The 21,954-nt window shown below is 42.6% G+C and overlaps 2 protein-coding genes across 4 annotated transcripts in view; both read right to left on the bottom strand.

Annotated features, from left to right (window-relative positions):
• Positions 1-13,752, bottom strand: part of LOC141113853 (cholesterol transporter ABCA5-like) — a 106,536-nt gene extending 92,784 nt beyond the window's left edge. Inside the window, exons 1-2 of one of the 3 annotated variants that reach the window (XM_073607177.1) lie at positions 13,469-13,752; positions 5,135-5,239 (exon numbers count right to left, since the gene is read on the bottom strand). In XM_073607177.1, coding sequence (XP_073463278.1) covers positions 5,135-5,239 — 105 coding nt within the window. In that variant the 5' untranslated portion in view covers positions 13,469-13,752. Of the gene's footprint in view, positions 1-5,134; positions 5,695-13,468 lie in introns of those variants that run through there. The other 2 variants (XM_073607176.1, XM_073607178.1) reach the window with 2 other exon arrangements.
• The window catches only part of LOC141113854 (ABC-type organic anion transporter ABCA8-like), a 233,996-nt gene that overhangs the window by 92,784 nt on the left and 119,258 nt on the right, over positions 1-21,954 (bottom strand). The gene's annotated exons all lie outside the window — the stretch shown is intronic.

The raw sequence follows: 21,954 nt of genomic DNA, 5'->3' as shown, positions 1-21,954 counted from the left end.
GAAAGAAAGAAAAGAAAGAAAGAAAAGAAAGAAAAGAAAGAAAGAAAGAAAGAAAGAAAGAAAGAAAGAAAGAAAGAAAGAAAGAAAGAAAGAAAGAAAGAAAGAAAGAAAGAAAGTGTAATGGAAATTTGTAAGTTCTGTATATAATTGTATTCTATTTTGTATGTATTGCACTCTGCCCTCACTGTGCACACGGCACTAATAATGTTTTCAGTAAATGTTTACATTCTTTTGAGTCCTGATTAGAATTAGCCTGCCTATGTAACGCCCCTTGTTACCATAAATGTACAATTGTAATATTAATGTGATACCTACGTAATCATGTGCATAAAAACCTTCAATTGCGTCATAATAAAGCAGAACAGTAATTTGGAAAGATGCTGAGCGTATCTTTTGTGTCTGTTCCCTACTGCAGTAGTTATTATTAATTTGGAACCACTAATCAATATGAGGATAGGAGTTGCCTATCATCAATTTAACCGAGTCAGCATGGCGAGCTTTGCCTTAGGAGGGGATTCCAGGTGACCCTGAGTATCCGAAACAAGGAGCTTGAGACGATCCGGGAATTTCTGATAATCAGCCGGCTGAGGTAAGCCTTTTGCTTACATTTGAGTTATCAGACTTCCTTGATCGGTAAGGCATTTTCGGGACAAAGGGTACCTATTTTACTCCCCTTAATCGAACTGTATTGATTGGTGGTTATATGTTATGTTGTCCCTGTCTATTGTCCATCGGAGTGTTATAGATAAGAAAGGGAAGAATAGTGCTGTTCACAGGTATATGTAGTACATCTGCTAGATAAAGTAGTTTAGAGGCAAGAGGGTATAGGCACAAGTAGAGAAGAGAGAGAAGACTGGCCAGTCATTATGGGCATTGAATTAAGTAAGGGAATGAAGGGTAACAGACCCTCAAAAATGCCCAGCGCAAGAGAAGCGCTATATATGAACCAAAGGTGCGGTTCCACCTATACTGAGCCCCTAGATTAATGGTTAGAGTGGACAGGGATCCACATTGGGTAACTGGGTTACCACAAAAGTCCACAGGGACTAAGAATCACACAGAGTAAACAGCTAGAGAAACAGCTAACTATGTGAGCAGGATGGATCAAGGCTGACATTAACACTAGACAGAAAGGGACATTTTCATGTTAAGTTGTGGGATGAATTTGGGGTCAGGCACTACAACTATTAGAGTCAGAAACAGAGAAATGAGAGGTAAAACAGAATACTTTATATGTTGTCAGAGAGAGAAGATGGGATGAGTACTCTGGCTGACCGTCTGATCATAGAAGCTAGATATAAAAGTTATTTAAGCAAAATAAAGAAAGTAGAATTTAGACAGGAAAATATTAAAGAGTTAAAAGAAAGTGAGAGAATGATATGCATGTGTTGTGCACAAATGGGAAAAATGTAAGCGATTTTAGAGAGATATTGGTGTGTGTGCGAATGCTGGGACCTTTAGTTCTATTGCTTGTGTGTGTCATGTATGCAGATGTGACCCCCTCCTTTGTGCTCTCATGAAAGAAATGTGGCTGGGATGAGAGGTTAGTGATAAGCTGGAAGGACACCATGCCAATTCCAGTTTTTTAGACAAAACATTTATAACAAAATGTGCCGGGTTAACGAATCTAATGGTAAACAATGTGATCACAATTATTTTGAATCTGTTTTCCAGACATGGTAAAACGTAGGTTACATTTAACCGTGTATTACACACATTGAATATCCTTTGATAGTGGAAACAGTGCATTTAAAAAAGGGAAATTAAGTAAAATTAAGTAATAATGAGTATTAATTTCTAATATGAGTTTAACAATTTTATTAATAATATAGATATAATGAAACTGGTTTAGACAACCTTTGGAAAATGAAGTCGAGGTTAATGGGGAAATTTGTAATGAATGAGATTAGTTTAGATTAAGATAACAATTTTGTAATTTTACATTTATTCAATAAGCCCTTATTGAGAGAAAAAAAGATTAAGATGAGGTTGTTATTTTGAATAAAGCTGCCATAATATTTAACAAAGCCAAGATGGATGGGATACATAAGAAGTTTTTCTACAAAAATGACATTTCAAGGTTCTTGATAATAACTTGATGTCAGTCCATGATGTGAGAGTTGTTATAAATAAAATTTAAATATAACAGACCCATCACATCAAGTCCACACACCCTGTTAGGATAGATGCCACCTGCAGCCAGTTGTTTTATAGTTTTTGATGCTTTCTGGTCCATCATACAGATTGTTGGTCCTTTTGTTTTTATTTATTTTTATTTTTGAAATCCAAAGCAGAATGTGTGGATTGTGAAATGATGTGCCCCTTTTTCTTGTAAAGTACAGTGGTATAAGCAGAAGAATATTTTGGATTTATGGGCATCTCTCCATGACCGCAGGGTATTGTTATCATTTATTATAATATTGCCAGGAAAAAGTTGTCTTTTGAAACATGAGACTGGAGTTCTTACACAAACAGCGTGATAGAAAACAAGCCATTGTAATATATTTATGCAAGCTGGACCCAGTAATGAAGGGTTCACCCCGATATATCAGAGCTGCAGCTTTTATGCAAAGGTGCTATTAGACAAAGTTAGATATTGTTTTGGTCAAACATTTAATTTTTAATGGTCCGACATTCTGTGCAGCAAATATACAGCTAACTAAATGTTTGTTTAATGAAAGGTTTAAAATATGAGTTTGTTTATGTACAAATCTAACAATGAAAAATGCGTACATTTATACAAAAGAAAGGAAAAGACACATGTGTTAAATTGATGGTGTAGGAATCAGCTGCTGTGAGCCCAGTGCAGGACACACTCCCCAAAGACCCAGATATTTAATTGTTTGTAGATTTGAGTATGCAGTTTATCACCCAGAAGGATACTCTGTATTCAAAGTCAAGAAAGAAAGAAAGAAAGAAAGAAAGAAAGAAAGAAAGAAAGAAAGAAAGAAAGAAAGAAAGAAAGAAAGAAAGAGAAAAGAAAGAAAGAAAGAGAAAAGAAAGAAAGAAAGAAAGAGAAAGAAAGAAAGAAAGAAAGAAAGAAAGAAAGAAAGAAAGAAAGAAAGAAAGAAAGAAAGAAAGAAAGAAAGAAAGAAAGAAAGAAAGAAAGAAAGAGAGGGGGATGGAGGAAGAAGGAAGGAAAGAGAAAAAGAAAGAATGACAAAAAGAATGGAAATAAAGGAAGAAAGAAAGAAAGGGGGATGGAGAAAGAAAGAAAGAAAGAAAGAAAGAAAGAAAGAAAGAAAGAAAGAAAGAAAGAAAGAAAGAAAGAAAGAAAGAAAGAGAAAAAAAGAAAGAAAGAAAGAAAGAAAGAGAAAAAAAGAAAGAAAGAGAAAGAAAGAAAGAAAGAAAGAAAGAAAGAAAGAAAGAAAGAAAGAAAGAAAGAAAGAAAGAAAGAAAGAAAGAAAGAAAGAAAGAAAGAAAGAAAGAAAGAAAGAAAGAAAGAAAGAAAGAGAAAAAAAGAAAGAAAGAAAGAGAAAAAGAGAAAGAAAGAAAGAGAAAAAGAGAAAGAAAGAAAGAGAGAAAGAAAGAGAAAGAAAGAAAGAAAGAAAGAAAGAAAGAAAGAAAGAAAGAAAGAAAGAAAGAAAGAAAGAAAGAAAGAAAGAAAGAGAGAAAGAAAGAGAGAAAGAAAGAGAGGGTGATGGAGGAAGAAGGAAGGAAAGAGAAAAAGAAAGAATGACAAAAAGAATGGAAAGAAAGAAAGAAAGAAAGAAAGAAAGAAAGAAAGAAAGAAAGAAAGAAAGAAAGAAAGAAAGAAAGAAAGAAAGAAAGAAAGAAAGAAAGAAAGAAAGAGAGAAAGAAAGAGAGAAAGAAAGAAAGAGAGAAAGAAAGAGAGGGGGATGGAGGAAGAAGGAAGGAAAGAGAAAAAGAAAGAATGACAAAAAGAATGGAAAGAAAGAAAGAAAGAAAGAAAGAAAGAAAGAAAGAAAGAAAGAAAGAAAGAAAGAAAGAAAGAAAGAAAGAAAGAAAGAAAGAAAGAGAGGGGGATGGGGAAAGAATGAAGGAAAGAGAAAGAAAGAGACAAAAAGAATGGAAAGAAAGAGAGGGGAATGGAGGAAGAAGGGAAGGAAGAGCATCCCCTACATCAGTGTACTCACTGGGAGGCAGGAGGGACTGGATGGATGGATGGATGGATGGAGGGAATGGATGGATGGATCAGACTCCCCTTGTCCTTTTCTCTTTGCTGGTCTTCAGTTTGAATCTTCCCGCCCACACATCCCCTTCTCTGAGGCAGAGCAGAGAACACTGCCGAGGAGAGTGGGCGGGGCAGACACAGGAGGAGAGGGCGGGAGGAGGAGGAGCAGAATCTCTCTCTCCTCTTCTGTCTGGCTGTGCGGGCAGCAGGGGGAGGGGGGAGATCTGTCAGAGCAGGCTGTACACTGAGCGGCTTTCCCTCCCTGTCTGTGATCCGGAGATGTCTGCGAGCTCCGATCACACGTCTCGGACGGAGATCTCTGCTGCTGAATGAGGCAGCTCTCTAATTAGGTAAACTAGCCAGCTGTGCGAGGCCCCTATGACTGCGAGGCCTGAGGCCACCGCCTATTTCGCCTAATTAGAGAGCCGCCTCTGACCCTTCCTGACTGTCACCCATCTGTACCTCTTTGTCTCCACCCGCTTCTGTGCTGGCCCCTGCCGTCACCTGACGTGTACGTTCCTGGCTCTCCTTTAGTATGGAGGGACTTCTCAGTGCTGACAGTTGCTTCCCCAGATTCAGAACCTGGGCTTCCAGGGAAACAATGTGCTTACATTTTGCACAGCAGTATTCGCCCTCAATCGGATGATCAAGGAACGCATACATGCCACAAGATGTACAACGAGTCGCCTCTCTACACACACCGGGCATCGTATCTATTAAATTGAATGAGGATTGGGGATTATACCCTGTCCAATATACCTAACAACTAACTTCCTGGCACTAATATTCACCAATACAATACACAGATACTCAACAAGACAATACGCAGATACTCATCAAGACAATATACAGGTACTCGCTTATCAATAACAGAGGTCTCTGCAAATTTATTGTAGGAAAGAAAAGGTCAGCAGCAGCAACTTACATTGTTCTCTCATTTAAGGGCACCCCCCCCCCCCCCAACACCCACAGGATTGCCCTCAGTCACGGTTTACTTACCAGCACTACATTTCCCAGGCGCCTCCATTGTACCAGAATATTCTTCCGCAACAGAGCACATGTCTGCTGGACGAGGCTGGCCTCCCTCCCTGTCCCTCCGATCATCTGAAAAACAGACATCATCACTGATCACTTTGGAAATACTCCTCGTTGTTGTTTTGCAACCTTCATGTTTTTTTTTTTATTTCTTTTTTTGTTGTTTTTTGTATCTTTTTAATTTTTTGTTTTAGCTTTTTGTTGTTTTCTTTTGTACTTGTTGTTTTATATCTTATTTATTTATTTTTTTGTATCTTTTTGGGGGGGTTTTGTATGTTTTTTGCATTCTGTTTAATGAGCAATTTGAAAATACTTGATTTTGTATCTTTTTGTTGATGTTTTTGTATCTTTTTTTTTTTTTTTGCATTCTGTTTAATGATCCTGAGGCTGAGCTGCTCTCCTATTCAGTAATAAGTTGAGTACATTATGTAAAACTGCAAAGCCGCAGGGGATTTCACTTCTCCAAAAAACAAGAATTTCTCCAGAAACTGGAGTAAATTCCCGGGGATGTCACACAGATGTTACTCTCCGCACTTCTCTCAGCAACCAGCCGGATACATAAGAATGTATTCAAAATGTAACACACGGGAAGATCCGCTGTCAGTGGACTGGCCCTTTAAAGTATAAATCTGACCAGAATGACATATATGATGCAGCCAGTCAGTAATGAGAACAAAGGTGGCCCCTCCCCCATAGCACAGTGTTATTCCCTGATGATCCTGCCAGTAGATACATTATTGTTCCACTTCCTGTATAAGGGTGACAACGCTATTTGTTCTGCAGTGAAATCGCACAGCAGTGTTGTCACCCCATAGACAGGGCAGTCTTAGACGGAAGAAAAGTCACGTATATACAGTATATACAATATGTGATTCTGCTCTTCTGAGTAGGGGTCGCGCTCTGGCCCCCGACGCACCGCTTCTGCTTGGTAATGCTTGGTATATGTGATTCTGCACTTCTGGGTAGGAGGGCGCACGTACGCCCCTGGAACGCCGGTTCTTCTGCGGTTGCCAGCCAATGGATGTCCTCCGGCATGTTCTGATTATCAAGGAGAGAGGCTGGATGGAGCTCTGCCTATGTAGACAATACAGAGCTCCATCCTGGCACCAAGGATGTGATGGATTTCCTTTCCCTGCAGAGCAGGGAATACAATCCATCATTTCCCTTAGTAAAAGCAGCACACACAGTACACATAAACACTGGCTAGGCACACAGTTAACCCTTTGAACGCCCAAGATGTTTTACCCCATGCCTAGCCAGTAGGGATGAGCCGAACACCCCCCCGCACCAGAACCTACGAACGGACCGAAAGTTCGCGCGAACTTTAGAACCCCATTAAAGTCTATAGGACTCGAACATTTGAAATCAAAAGTGCTAATTTTAAAGGCTAATATTCAAGTTATTGTCCTAAAACGGGTTTGGGGACCCGGGTCCTGCCCCAGGGGACATGTATCAATGCAAAAAAAAGTTTTAAAAACGGCCGTTTTTTCGGGAGCAGTGATTTTAATGATGCTTAAAGTGAAATATTCCTTTAAATATCGTACCTGGGGGGTGTAAAGTGGAGCGTGTTTCCCATGTTTAGAACAGTCCCTGCACAAAATTACATTTGTAAAGGAATAAAAGTCATTTAAAACTGCTTGCAGCTTTAATGTAATGTCGGGTCCTGGCAATATGGATGAAAATCAATGAGACAAACGGCATGGGTACCCCCCAGTCCATTACCAGGCCCTTTGGGTCTTGTATGGATATTAAGAGGAACCCCGCACCCAAATTAAAATAAGGAAAGGTGTGGGGCCACCAGGCCCTATATACTCTGAACAGCAGTATACAGGCGGTGCAAACAAGACAGGGACTGTAGGTTTGTTGTTAAAGTGGAGTTCCACCCACTTTTACAACTCTTCAGCATTCCTCACTAAACTGTGCACTGTAAACAAATTGGATATTTTTTTCTTTTTTTTCTCAGCACCTACTGTATATCTGCTGTATTCATTTTTCACTTCCTCCTCCCTGGCCGCGGCCCATCGCATCATTTCCTGTTTGCAATGCCTTCTAGGAAGGAGCAGCAACTTCCTCTGAAACTGCCGTTGCTATGGAAACCTGACCTGAAACCTATTACACTGCTTGTGCTGCACTGAGCATGTGCGAGATCTGCAAGGATGAGATCCAGGAAGAAATACAGTCTGGCTTCAGATGCCCACAGTTAAGATGGCCACGGCCTGCTGTAAGTTTATAAAATAACAAACTACTGCTATAAACTAACAAAACAGACCTTAGTTTACAGACTAACTTTACTAGAATACATTAAGCTTGTGTATTATAGGGGGATTTTTATTTAAAAAGTATAATTTCGCCCGGACTTTAAGTAGAATTTGTTTGTAATTTTGAACTGGTACATTTTTAACGTGTAGCTCCAGCCAAAAAATCTATTTTTAAGCTTTTTGGAAAACATAGGGAAGGGTTATCACCCCTGTGACATTTGTTTTGCTGTCTGTGCTCCTCTTCAGAAGATTTCACCTCACTTTCTGTCTGGTGATAAAGCATCAGTGGAGAGGAGACACGTTTTTCCCATATTAACTCTTACAGGAGAGAATTTCCCTTCCTAGGGGTAGATTTCATCTCACTTCCTGTTGTCTCCTTCCGTTTGCAAGTAGGAGTCGTTTGTAAGTTGGATGTTTGAAAGTAGGGGCCTGCCCTATATACTCTGCAGAAATTGGGGCCTTAGGTGTTGGTGTTGCCACAACACTGTAATCCCTCACAGTTACTCTTGGTGGGCGCAGAAACGGGCCCTGCTGTGAAATATTAGATCAAGAATTGTAATTACATGCCATTGTTGAACAGTGGTAGAAAAATTGGGCCTTTGGTGGTGGTGGTGCTGGTGCCACAACACTGTAAGCCCTCACAAATACTCTTGGTGGGAGCAGAAATGGGCCCTGCTGTGAAATATTAGATCGAGAAATGTAATTACATGCCCCTGTTGAACAGGGGCAGAAAAATTGGGCCTTAGGCACTGGTGCTGGTGCCACAACACTGCAACCCCTCACAGATACTCTAGTTGGAGTGCAGGAATGAGCTCTGCTGCAAAGTATTGCATCAAAAATTGTAATTACACACCCCTGTTAAACAGGGGCTGAAAAATTGGGCCTTGGCCACTGGTGGCGGTGCCCAGAACCAAAAATGTTCTTACAAGCTATCAGCGTGAACATTGAGGAGGAAGAGGATTGTCACTCAGCATAACAGGATAGTCACTCAGCATCAGCATAGGCAGTCTTGAAGGGATCTCACATTAAAAAAATAAATAAATTGGGTACATCAGCATCAGGTGCTTGGTAGCTGGTGGTGATCAAGACTGATTCATTTTTATGAAGGTCAGCTGATCGACCGAGTCGGTGGACAGACGCACCCTGTGATCGGTTACAAAGCCTCCAGCAGCACTGAATGTGCGTTCCGAAAGAACGCTGGATGCAGGACAGGCCAGTAGCTCAATTGCATACTGTGCAAGCTCTGGCCAGTGATCCATCCTCAAGACCCAGTGACCCAGAGGATTTTAGGTGGGAAAGGTGTCCAAGTCTGATCTTGCCCCTAGGTATTCCTGCACCATGTAAAACAGACGCTGGGGATGGTTGCTGGAACCGATCATACCTTGGGGCTGCGGACTAAAAAATTGTCTGAACACATCGGCCAGACGGCCACCTTCTCCACCGCTCCTTCTTTGACTGACTGAAGCCTCAGCAACACGTTGTCCAGAAACAGGAGTTTGTAACCTCCCAGTCTCTGGGAACGCGTTGCACAGACCTTTCTGCAAGGCCTCCCGAAGATGTTTCATCCTCTGCTCCCTCTGCGATGGCAAGATAAGGTCCGCAACCTTACCCTTGTAACGTGGATCAAGGAGGATTGCCAGCCAGTATTGGTCCTTCTCCTGGATACCACGAATACGAGGATCCTTACGCAGGCTTTGCAGGATCAGGGAGGCCATGCAGCGTAGGTTTGCTGAGGCATTCGGTCCGGAGTCCTCTGGGTCACTAAGGACGACATGGTCCGCAGCCACCTCCTCCCAGCCACGTACAAGTCCATGTGTTTCTTGGGACTGATCCCTTAAAGACTGCTGCTGATGCTGAGTGCCAGGCTCCACCTCCATACTGACACAATCTTCCTCCTCCTCCTCGGATTATGTATATATTGTATATATTCTGAACATAGATGTGTATTCCTTGGATTTCTGTTGAAGTTTTGTACTATGGTTTTGTTTTTTACTTTTGTATAAAATTGGTTGCTTGATTCTTTTTAATAAAAGATCAATAGTGCCCCGTCATTGGCGCTCCCGGGAGGAATAGTGCCCCATCATTGGTGTTCCTGGGAGTAATAGTGTAAGACAAGGAAGAGGAGGCGCCTCTGGGTGCAGACTTTAAAACAATTTATTAAAAAAGCAACAGCAAGGTTTGCACTCACATTTTAGGAGAAGGTAATAAGCATGGATAGTCCCCAAAACAATCATGAGGATCTATATGTATATAAAATATATAAAAAATATGTGATGTAACCTATATGTATTTTTATGTGGCTCTCCCTTGTCCATATTTTATTCAGTTCATTTTAGATTTTCATATTCACTCCTTTTTTTTAATATATTTCATATATATATACTGTATATATATATATATCTGTTACATACCTATGGTATCATATATGCATTGTTATGTGTGTATATATATATATATATGTGTGTGTATACATGCCTTTGTGTACATACACGCTTCCTTTGTCCTATTTTATATATGTTCTTATTTTTATCCTGGCCCCATGCTTATGTGTATAGTTGTGTGCAAGCACATATCAACTTACTCTTATGTAAAGAATACAATACATCATATACAGCCACTTTCTCCTTAGTTAAAATTTGTATACCCTCAAATACATTATTTATCAATATGCTACTATATATTGCATGACATGTTGTCATATCATGCTGTAGACCATATCTCCTTTTTCCTTTCCTTCTCTCTTTATTTTTGACCCACTTATACATGTATCAACCTTCTTTCTCCTGCCTTTGTAAACAGTAGTACATTATGGTCACATGCCTGAAGTCTTACATTTCCCTGGATTCCTCATCATTTTTATATTTATTTTTACTTTTATATTTATTTTTATTCTTATTTTTATTTTTTATTTTTATTTTTATTTATATTTATTATTATTTTTATTGTTTCTTATTTTTATTTTCATTTTTATTATTTATTTATTATTATTTTTTTTTCACTTATCTATCCCATTTGCACTCTTTTGTAATATTTTAATATAATAATAATCTTAAAATGCCGTTCTTCTCCTCGTTTCCTCCCCTCCCCTCTCGCTCCCATTGCCGTTTTTCCGTGTTATCCATCACCTTCCTTGATCACCATCTCCGCTGACACTTCTACACGCAGTTCTCCAGGCCGCTCCCCATCTCCTCCTCCCTTTCACCGCTCTCCTCCCCACACTTTCCTTCATAAATCTTCACCGCAGCTCCCAGCCAATCAGCTTGACAAAGGAGCGCAGCCGTCACGTGACTCGCGGCAAGCCAGCTCAGGAAAAGCGTCGCACATCATTCGAGAACCGCACGGGGGGGGGAATAGTGCCCCATCATTGGTGTTCCTGGGAGGAATAGTGCCCCATCATTGATATTCCTGGGAGGAATAGTGCCCCATCATTGGTCCTCCTGGTAGGAAAAGTGCCCCATCATTGGTGTTCCTGGGAGGAATAGTGCTGCCCCATCATTAGTGTTCCTGGGAGGAATAGTGCCCCATCATTGGTGTTCCCGGGAGGAATAGTGCCCCATCATTGGTATTCCTGGTAGGAATAGTGCCCCATCATTGGTATTCCTGGGAGGAATAGTGCCCCATCATTGGTATTCCTGGTAGGAAAAGTGCCCCATCATTGGTATTCCTGGGAGGAATAGTGCCCCATCATTAGTGTTCCTGGGAGGAATAGTGCCCCATCATTGGTATTCCTGGTAGGAAAAGTGCCCCATCATTGGTGTTCCCGGGAGGAATAGTGCCCCATCATTGGTATTCCTGGGAGGAATAGTGCCCCATCATTGGTGTTCCCGGGAGGAATAGTGCCCCATCATTGGTATTCCTGGGAGGAATAGTGCCCCATCATTGGTGTTCCCGGGAGGAATAGTGCCCCATCATTGGTATTCCTGGGAGGAATAGTGCCCCATCATTGGTGTTCCCGGGAGGAATAGTGCCCCATCATTGGTGTTCCTGGGAGGAATAATGCCCCATCATTGGTGTTCCTGGGAGGAATAGTGCCCCATCATTGGTATTCCTGGGAGGAATAGTGCCCCATAATTTTCATTATTACTTTAAATAAACGAAAAATTGCATATTACGTTTTTTTAAACGATGAAAATAATCGTTAGTTGCAGCCCTAATCTAAATGATATCTGGAATCCCACCAACGGGAACAAGAGAAAAAAAAATGAGGAACCCATTACAGCTTAAAATAACCAAACCGGCCTTTTCTGCATATTCATGTTCAATCCAGATCTTTCCCCATGCAGTTCTTTTCTGCCACTAGATGTCCTCAGTCTGATGGCCATCATCGTTCAACCCACTTCCTCTGAGCCCAGGTTGCCCCAGCCTGTAAAGGAACAGTGGGCAAGCACAGTGATGAGTTTATTTCTCTGTCACTCTGCTCTCTCCTCCAATCAGCTGTGAACACCACAGAACAACCAATAGCCTCCTTGTATTGGTTTCCCCACTCCCAATCTGAGCTCTGCTGTACAGGGGCCAATACCAGGTCACATTTAGGGACTTAAAATGCTTGGTGATCATTTAATTTTTATTTTTTTATTTATTTATTTTAATAGCTGCCTGGAGAACAGATTTATGTAAAGAACTTTCATTTGTCTGTGTTGCTGTTGGAGATTTAACCACTTCCCGCCCGCCCACCATCATGTGACGTCCTGGGCTTTGAGCGGGTATATCTGAATGATGCCTGTAGTTACAGACATCATTCAGATATTGCCGGTTTCAGCCTGCGAATCTCTACACCATAGGAATGATCATAGCGGCCGTTCCACCGCTTGATCGTTCTTACGGGAGGCGAGAGAGGACCCCCCCCCTCCCGCCGCCCTCCGGTGCTTGTTCCGACTCACCGTTACGATCGGTGAGGCGGAGAGCGGATCCGCCGGCACCGGATGTAGATCATAGAGATTTCCAGCGGACATATTTCAGGCTTCCCAGCCTAGTGGTGAGATGTGGGGTCTTATTGACCCCATATCTCACTATTAAGAGGACCTGTCATGTCATGTTCCTATAACAAGGGATGTTTACATTCCTTGTAATAGGAATAAAAGTGATCAATTTTTTTTTTTTTTCAAAAAAGTGTCAAAATAAAAAAAAGAAAATATAATTAACAATAAAAAAAATTAAAAATTTAAAGCGCCACTGTCCCCGTGTGCTCGCACGCAGAAGCGAATGCATACGTAAGTCCCGCCCACATATGAAAACAATGTTCAAACCACACATGTGAGGTATCGCCGCGAACGTTGGAGCGAGAGCAATCATTTTGTCCCTAGACCTCCTCTGTAACTCAAAACATGTAACCAGTAAAAAAATTTCAAGCGTCGCCTATGGGGATTTTTAGGTACCGAACATTGGCGCCATTCCACGAGCGTGTGCAATTTTGAAGCGTGACATGTTAGGTAGCTATTTACTCGGTGTAACTACATCTTTCACAATATGCAAAAACATTGGGCTAACTTTACTGTTTTGTTTTTTTTTTTTAAAACACAAAACTGTTTTTTTCCCCCCAAAAAAAACACGTTCAAAAAATTCCTGCGCAAATACTGTGTGAGAAAAAAAGTTGCAACAACCGCCATTGTATTCTCTAGGGTCTTTGCTAAAAAAACCACATATAATGTTTGGGGGTTCTATGTAATTTTCTAGCAAAAAAATGATGATTTTTACATGTAGGAGAGAAATGTCAGAATTAGCCTGGTAGGGAAGTATGTTGTCACCAGGACAGGAAGTGAGGGGACAACCACTTGAGCCCAAGACAGCAGTAAAAGCATAACAGGCATATACAATATTTCCCCACCCTTTTAGAGTGTAAGCTCTTATGAGCAGAACCCTCTTGTATGTCTGTATTGTAACTGTATTGTCTTCCCTTAAGATTGTAAAGTGCTGTGCAAACTGTTGGCGCTAAATAAATCCTGAATAATAATAATAATAATTTCCCATATACTGTTATTGGTTGGAAGAGTCATTGCACAACCACAAATCTCTCCATCTCCTGAGCAGGAAATCCACTTACCTTGCGAGTCGGAGAGGATCGCACACACGGCCACCCCGATCCTCCTATACCACCATCTGTTCTGTTTCTTCACCCAGCACAGCGTTGGTCTGAGGAGGTCACATGACCGGGATGCAGATGTGTATGTGATGTTGGCACAGATCCCAGAATTCTCTCTTGGGGTCACTGATGTGTGTGAGCCGAGAACGTCCATCAGGGACAATTCTCATATTGTGTGGACCTCCAGCCCAGAACCGTCTTCCACCATCCCATCCACATTCTTCATCTGATGGTTGGATGGATGGGGTGCAGAGGAAGCCAGGATCCCCCCCCCCCCCCAACCCCCCCAGAGGGGGAACTAAACCAAAGATCTGAACTTTTGCACAGATTGGAAAATCAAAGCTACAAGGACTGGCTGGCTCTGTGGTTATACAGCTTTATATTCCACAAAACCATAGATGAAAAACTGTACAATTACAATCCATTCATTCCACGATCTAACATGAGTAACCCTACACCTTATATAGACAAAAAGAAAAGAAAGGAGAAGAGAAAAGGAAGAAAAAAAAAAGCAGGGAAGTTCCTAAGTTCTCTCCCTCCTCACCCTTCGTCCCTTCGTTGTTGAATGAAAGTCAACTAATTACATCCTACTCTTCCTAGAAATTACCCTTCATCCTACCATACCCCCCTCGCCCCATAAAAAACAAAAAAACCCGTGTAAGTGCCCTTATCTCCACTCTGTTTTCCCCAAAAAAACAAAAAAAAAAAGGGGTTAATAATAACCACCTCCTCACTAACCCTTTGTGACACAAAAAAAAATAAAAGGAGTTAAAAAATTGTGCATGAGGCCTTCTTGGTCATATAATATAATAAGAAAAAGTTTCTTATTGTGTGTTTTTTTGATTGTGTTTTAGTTTTGTTTCTTATTGTATTTTAGTTTTGTTTCCTATTGTGTTTTAGGTTTTTTTTTCATATTGTGTTTTAGTTTTGTTTCTTATTGTATTTTAGTTTTGTTTCCTATTGTGTTTTAGTTTTTTTTTCATATTGTATTTTAGTTTATTTCATTATGTGTTTGTTTTGTTTCTTATTGTATTTTAGTTTTGTCTCCTATTGTGTTTTAGGTTTTTTTTCATATTGTGTTTTAGTTTTGTTTCTTATTGTATTTTAGTTTTGTTTCCTATTGTGTTTTAGTTTTGTTTCTTATTGTGTTTTAGTTTTGTTTCTTATTGTATTTTAGTTTTGTTTCCTATTGTGTTTTAGTTTTGTTTCTTATTGTGTTTTAGTTTTGTTTCTTATTGTATTTTTGTTTTGTTTCCTATTGTGTTTTAGTTTTTTTTTTTTCATATTGTGTTTTAGTTTTGTTTCTTATTATGTTTTAGTTTTGTTTCTTATGATGTTTTAGTTTTTTTTTCCCATTGTGTTTTAGTTTGTTTCATATTGTATTTTAGTTTAGCTTCTTATTGTGTTTTAGTTTGTTTCATATCGTGTTTTAGTTTTGTTTGTTAAGAAACTCATACAGCTGTGAGCCTCTTTCAGTTATACAGAACCAGGTGTGTCAGAAGGGACGAAGCAGTTTACAGAGACGTGGCAGAGAACAGAGGACCCATCATACCAAGCAGCTCCTGCGGGGGGTAGCGCTATACATTTATAATGTGTTAGCTGGGTGCTAAGAAGAGGCAGTGGAGGTTCCTGTATCCCAGAATGCACTGCAAAATAAAAGAGAACAAGGACAGGACAGCTCCAGCCACTTCCTGTTTGTACAGAGCAGCCGTGTGATAACACCATTTACATACCTCCCAACTTTTTGAGATGGGAAGGAGGGACACCTATTAGCAAAGTATGTAAGCATAGGGCACACCCCCTGCCACGCCCCCTTAAAGGAGAATTATACAAAAAATGCTTTTTTTTTACCACTACTATTCCTTTATATTGGCTTTTGAAAGTTTACAAATGCAGCAGCTTAGAAATGAGATTAATGGTTTAGCACCAGGAAACACTTTTTAAAAGATAAATAGTGCATTTTATATACAACTCTATAGATTTGACCAACATGAGGGACAAATAAGGAGGGAAGAGGGACAGAGGGACTTTGTTCCATATCAGGGACAGTCCCTCGAAATCCCTGACACTTGGGAGCTATGACCATTTGCTTCTGTGTGCGGGCAAAGAAATCAACCAGCCAGCAATACTGACAGTGCCAGGTAGAAGCAGAGGCATTGAGCATTTTTGCCATTGGCAAAGCTTCTTGTGTCACCAATGTTGGGGCCAGAAAATGACCTCACCTGCAAGTGTCGGTGCGAGGAAGCTTGGTTACCAGCAAGTGACAGTACACAAATTCATTGGAGAGAAGAGACACTTCAAAGTAGATAATTTCCTTTACATCACTTCCCTTTTAAGCTCTTCCCCCTAGAAAAACAACACTTTCATGGCATTTGATGCTTGTTCAAGGCTTCAAAAATGCTATAGGTGCATTCTTCACAATCAACACTTGTGTGAACGGGCCCTTAGAACCCATTTACACCGGCGTTGAATAGTAACATGCATTAGTGTGAGTACCACGTGTTTATGATTTGGGATGAGCTTGATGTTCGGGTCGAAGATAAGTTTGACTCGAACATCAGGTGTTCGCCGTTCGCCGAAGAGCGAGCATTATGGGGCGTTTGTGGCAAATTCGAGCGCCGCTGAACGCCCCATAATGCACTGCGAGATTGCAGTGCATTGCTGTATGATGATTGGCCAAAGCATGCACCTGACCTGCATGCTTTGGCCAATCACAGTTCCCTCTGCTAGGAGAGCCATAATTGGCCAAAGGCAGGGTGCCTTTGGCCAATCATGGCTCAGGGGGACTAAGTCTATGCCACACACTATATAAGGCTGCTTACAGAGTGGCCCTGTGTAGTGTTGTTGGCGTGGACGGAGAGATAGCTTGAGCTAGATTAAGCAGGCAGGTTATTAAGATAGTGGCAGTGTATCATATATATTTATATATAGTCAGTCTGTGTGGCTCTCCAGGGACTTGGAAAATATGAGGATATCATCGAGATAAACCACCACACATAACTGCAACAAATCTCGGAGGACATTGTTAATAAATTCCTCAAAAACTGCCGGGGCGTTACAAAGGCCAAAAGGCATTACGAGGTACTCATAATGGCCTGTTCTGGTATTAAATGCAGTTTTCCACTTCTCCCTCCTTAATCCGCACGAGATTGTATGCCCCTCTCATATCAACCTTCGTGAAAACCGTTGCTCCCTTGAGGAGGTCAAATAACTCTGTAATCAACGGAATCAGGTAGGCATTCTTAACCGTGAAACGATTGAGACCCCTATAATCAATACAAGGTCTCGGTTCACCGCTCTTCTTCTTCACAAAGAAAAAACCAGCACCAGCAAGAGACGAGGATTTGCGGATGAAACCTCGAGAAAGTGTGTCTGCAACATACTCCTCCATGGCTTTATCCTCCAAGACCGACAAAGGGTAAACCCGGCCACGAGGGGCTATGGCACCAGGTTGAAGGTCAATTGCACAATCATAAGGCCGGTGTGGAGGCAAACTACTGGCTTGACCTTTGTCAAAGACATCGCTAAAATCGCGGTACTCCTCCAGCAGGATGGAGAGTGATTAGGTGCGCAGGACCTTGGCTACCTTCTGGAAGCATGTCTCACTGCATTGTGGTGACCACGAGAGAACCTCAGCTCGGAGCCAATCAAAAGAGGGGTTGTGCCTCTGTAACCAAGGATAACCAATAACCAGCGGAAACCTAGGTGAGGAAATAACTTGGAATTGGATTATCTCATGATGAAGGGCCCCTACGGCCATGGACAACAGAACCGTCTCATGAGTCACATCGGCAGGCTGTAGAGGTCTCCTGTCAAGAGCCTCAATGGCAAGTGGAGTGTCACACAGCTGCAGCGGAATCGAGTGCTGCGATACAAAGGCAGCATCAATGAACAGGCCTGCATCCCCAGAGTCGATTAGAGCCTGTATCTCGATGGACGACTCAGCCCAAGAAAGGGTGACCGAAACCAGGGGCTTATCCTTTTTGATCACTGGGGACGAAACAACGCCACCCTAGGTCTTTCCATGACAGGACCTCAAGGTTCGGGCGTTCACTGGACGGGTAGGACAAGACTTCAAAAAGTGACCTGCCTGGCCGCAATAAAGGCAAAATCTCTCCCTCCTCCTAAAGGCTCTCTCATCCGCAGAGAGTTGCGTGAAGCCCAAGTGCATGGGTTCATCTTCACTGACCGACTCGGTACCAGGAGGCATGGGAGGTGAGGGAGGCATGGGTGGGACTGCAAAGCTCGGAGGCAAACATACAGGAGGCTTCCGCAAGCGCTACTTAAAAGAGAGTCTTTCTCTGAGTCTGGAGTCAATGAGGATGGCAAACGCGATCAATCTCTCCAGCTCAGTGGGTATATCTCGGGCTGCTATCTCATCCTGGATGGTATCCGAGAGACCATGAGAAAAAGCAGCCATGAGGGCCTCATTGTTCCAAGCAACCTCTGCTGCCAGAGTACGAAATTCAATGGTGTAGTCGGCAACAGTTCTTGTACTCTGTTTGATGGACATGAGGCACTTGGCAGTAGAAGCGGAGCGTGTGGGAACGTCAAATACCCTTTTAAAGTAGGCCACAAAGTCAGGGTAACTCAAGACAACAGGTTTTTGCGTCTCCCATAGAGGGTTTGCCCAGGCACAAGGCTCTCTCAGAAAACAAAGATATCACCAAACCTACTTTGCTTCTGTCCGTGGGAAACGCCAGGGGCAGCATCTTAAAGTAAATCTCAACCTGGTTGAGAAACCCTCTGCATTGAACTGGATCGCCCCCAAATCGCTGGGGAAGCGGAGTGGAACCAGACATACCTCTTACAGAGGTAATACTCGAGGCGGGTGCCTGCACAGAGACTGGCGCAGCAGCAGGGATGGCCTGCAATTCAGGTTGTACCGGAGCAGCCACAATGGGAGTTTCAAGGTGAGCCGTGCAACTCAGGAGCATTTTTGTAACGCCATGGCAAACTGATCCATGCGGTGATCTTGCTCATCCAATCTGGAAAAAATATTACAAACAAGTGGATTGACTGTATCTTCTGAATTCATGGCCTTCGCCTACTTTTCGGAACCATGAGTCAGACCACTGCCAAAGCATTTTCAAACACGGGGCAACATAAGCCGGGAGCTTATCATGCTTGACCCTCAGGCTTTTCACTGGCCCACCATTTTCCCAGTCTAGCAGAAAGGGCCTAAACCAGGACTGGAAAATACAAACCCACACAAACCCACCCAGGCAGTCTCTCTGCCAACATGTTACCAAGATTGTACTTCAACCCTGTAGTCTTTTTCTCTCTAATGTTTGTGATCATCCCTAGACCACTCTTCCGCCTAGGAAGGTAAGTCACATTCCTTTTGTTTCCCCATAACCCATAACAGCTGGAAGAAACAACTATAGACCCTGGTATAGAGAGAAACTGGCAAAACACAAAGAAAACTTACATACAGAAAAATCGGAATCGGGTAAGACTTGATCAGATCAACCTTTTCCCTCAAGGAAAGCCGCCAACCTTTCCAGCTTGCCACCTTGGCATCGGCATTCTTCAGCCTGTTCACCCAATTTGCATGACCATAGTTACCTGGGCCAGATTCAATGCCTAGAACTCCATTTTTTTGTTGGGGCTCCGGGAAGTCATCCGGGAGAACAAAGATCTCACCTTTCACGCCCATCCAGAAAGCTTCACACTTGTACTGGTTGACCTTTGAACCTGATGCCTCTGTATACTGCCTTATCACTGAGACCACCTCCTGCGCCTCCCCAGTCCCAGAGACAAAAACAGAAACATCATCAGCATAGGCCACAACCCTCAAAAGAGTCTCACCAGTGATGCCCAAAGGTACCCCACACAATGGTCCACTCTCTAGCCTTCTAATGAAGGGGACTATTGCAAACACATATAGCAGAGGACACAATGGACACCCCTGACGCACACCCGAGCTGACCACAGAGGGCTGCCCGACCCAACCATTAACCAGAGGAAAGTTTTCAGCCCTTTTGTACAAAATCTTGAGCTAATCAATCAAACCCCCCTCCAGGCCATATTTACCAAAAAGGAGCCATAAGTACTCATGATTAACCCGATCAAAGGCCTTAGCCTGATCCAATGTCAGCAAAAATTTACCCCAACCAGCATCCCTACAATGCTCCAAGGCCTCCTGGACAGCTAACACTGCTGAGAAAGTGCTTCTACCTTGGACTGAGCAGTGCTGGTGATGATAACAAACTGCCTGCCACTGGTGATAATCGCCAGAAAGAAATCTTTGCCAGTATCTTTCTATCGACATTAAGAAGACTAATGGGGCGCCAATTCCCAATCATCGAAGGATACCCTTTGAGAGAAGGATCACTGCAGATTGCCTCATGGAGGGAGGGAGAGAACCCTAATACAAACAGCCATTAAAAACCGCCGCAAGGGAGGGAGCCAGCATCGTCCTAAAACATTTATAAAATTTGGCTGTCAAACCATCTGGCCCTGGCATTTTCTCGATAGCTAGTTTATCAATAGCCTGGATTACCTCATCTGCAGTGATTTCATTTTTCAAATTCATCAAAGGAACATTACTCTCCAGACCTGGTGTAGAGTCCAAAAAACCCAACATCCTTGTCCGATCAAGGTTCCTTCCTCCCAGGAGATCGGCATTGTATAATCTGACAACCTCCAGGATCCCTGACCTAGACTTCGTCAGAGAGCCCGTAATGTCCCTCAGGCCATTGACCGTCTTAACTGCTACGCTCTGTTTACAGTTCTGGTAAGTGTCAGGCCGAATGGTATTTCCCGTAATCCCTCTCCTGAACCAAAGAGGCGTGCTGGTCATATTGATGTCTCCTAAGGAGGAGCTTCACCTCAGAGATCGCCCCAAAATCTCCTCCATTCGAAACAAGACGGTCAAGTTTCCTCTGCAAACGCTGATAGGTGATATACTTATCTTGCTGCTTCTTTCTTCCTATGGCCTTGAAAAGCCCAACAGTCCGCTGTTTTACAAGCTACCACCATTCTGACTTACTGTTGCAAATGTCTAGGATAGTTACCTGTGCTTGAAAAAAATCCTGAAAGGATTATCTTGCTCTCTCGTCTTCCAGGAGGGCTGAATTCAATCTCCAGATACCCCTCCCCCTAGGTGGCATGTCTGAGGCATTCAGAGTCACAGATAGAATACAGTGATTGGAAAACTCCACTGCCCGACACACAGGTGCCGAAAAAGCAGAGTCTCCCTTTAAAAAACCTATCTATCCTACTCTGACTACTACCTCACTGAAAAGTGAACCCCGTGCTGTCTGGGCAGCTCTTAATGTGTGCATCTACCAGACCTGCTTCCCTAACTATCGCATTGAGAAAAAGGCCGTCATAGCCCAGCTTATCTCTGAAACCTCTCCTGTCTTTAGACCTAGTAATGGTGTTGAAATCACCTCCAAAGATAACCTTCTGGGCATTAAAAAGAAAAGGCCTAATCTTTGTAAAGAGGCTTTTCCTGTCCCACTTCGTCTGGGGACCATAGATGCCCACTCACAGAGACATCCAAGACCATACATCTCCCAATCTCTACCTCAATTACCCGCCGGCAAGTTACCATACCAGAAAAAAGAACCACAACCTTGCTGTAAGGCTCGGCCGCAAGAGATCAAAAGGAGGGACCGCATCTTCACTCCTTCTTTGCCAGATATATATCGACCAGACTACTCAGATGGGTCTCTTTCAAAAACAAAATGTCAGCATCAAACTCGCTGAACAAAAACAAGGCCACATGACGAGCACTTACTGATCTTAAGCTGGCAACATTAATGGTTGCCACTTTTAACAGAGTGGGAACTGCCATTAGGGTAGTTGAGGCAGCCGTTTCTTAGCCTGACTACTCCCTCTTCCTGGAGAATCAGAGTGCTTCATTGCACCCTGGCACTCATCATCCATGGAGGATGCAGTACTCGAGTCCCATTCATTGTCATCATCTGATAGGACCTCAAACTTATTTGCCAAAGGCACAACCTTAGGACTTAAGGTAACCAAACCCCTTTTTTTCTTCTTTCTTTTGCCCCTCCTCCTTTTATCCTCCAACCACTCCATATCATCCTCAGAGAAACCGGAATCAACAGCTTCCCCACTTCTACCCTCCACTTCACCCCCTTCCCCCCACTCTCCCTTCCCTTACTTACCACTAGGCCAGCCTCTTCAACATCCTCCCAGATCCTCTTAACCCCACGATCCTTAACAGAAACCCTGCAGCGTCTAGGGAGGGAGACTGACACCGCACTTGATGCACCTGCCTCAGCACCTCTTGCTGTCTCTGCCACTTTGGAAGACATAGACACAGAAGGATTGGACACATTCTCGGTAACTGATACCTTACCTACAGACTGGGAAGACATGGGAACACTAGGCAAATGCACAGACTTGTGCATCACAGACTGGGAAGACATGGGAACACTAGGCAAATGCACAGAATGGGGCACCACAGACTGGGA

This window comes from Aquarana catesbeiana, linkage group LG12 (assembly GCF_042186555.1).
Source record: "Aquarana catesbeiana isolate 2022-GZ linkage group LG12, ASM4218655v1, whole genome shotgun sequence".
Lineage (NCBI taxonomy): Eukaryota > Metazoa > Chordata > Amphibia > Anura > Ranidae > Aquarana > Aquarana catesbeiana.
Note: the sequence above shows the minus strand (reverse complement) of the source record. Positions and strands in the feature narration are given on the sequence as shown.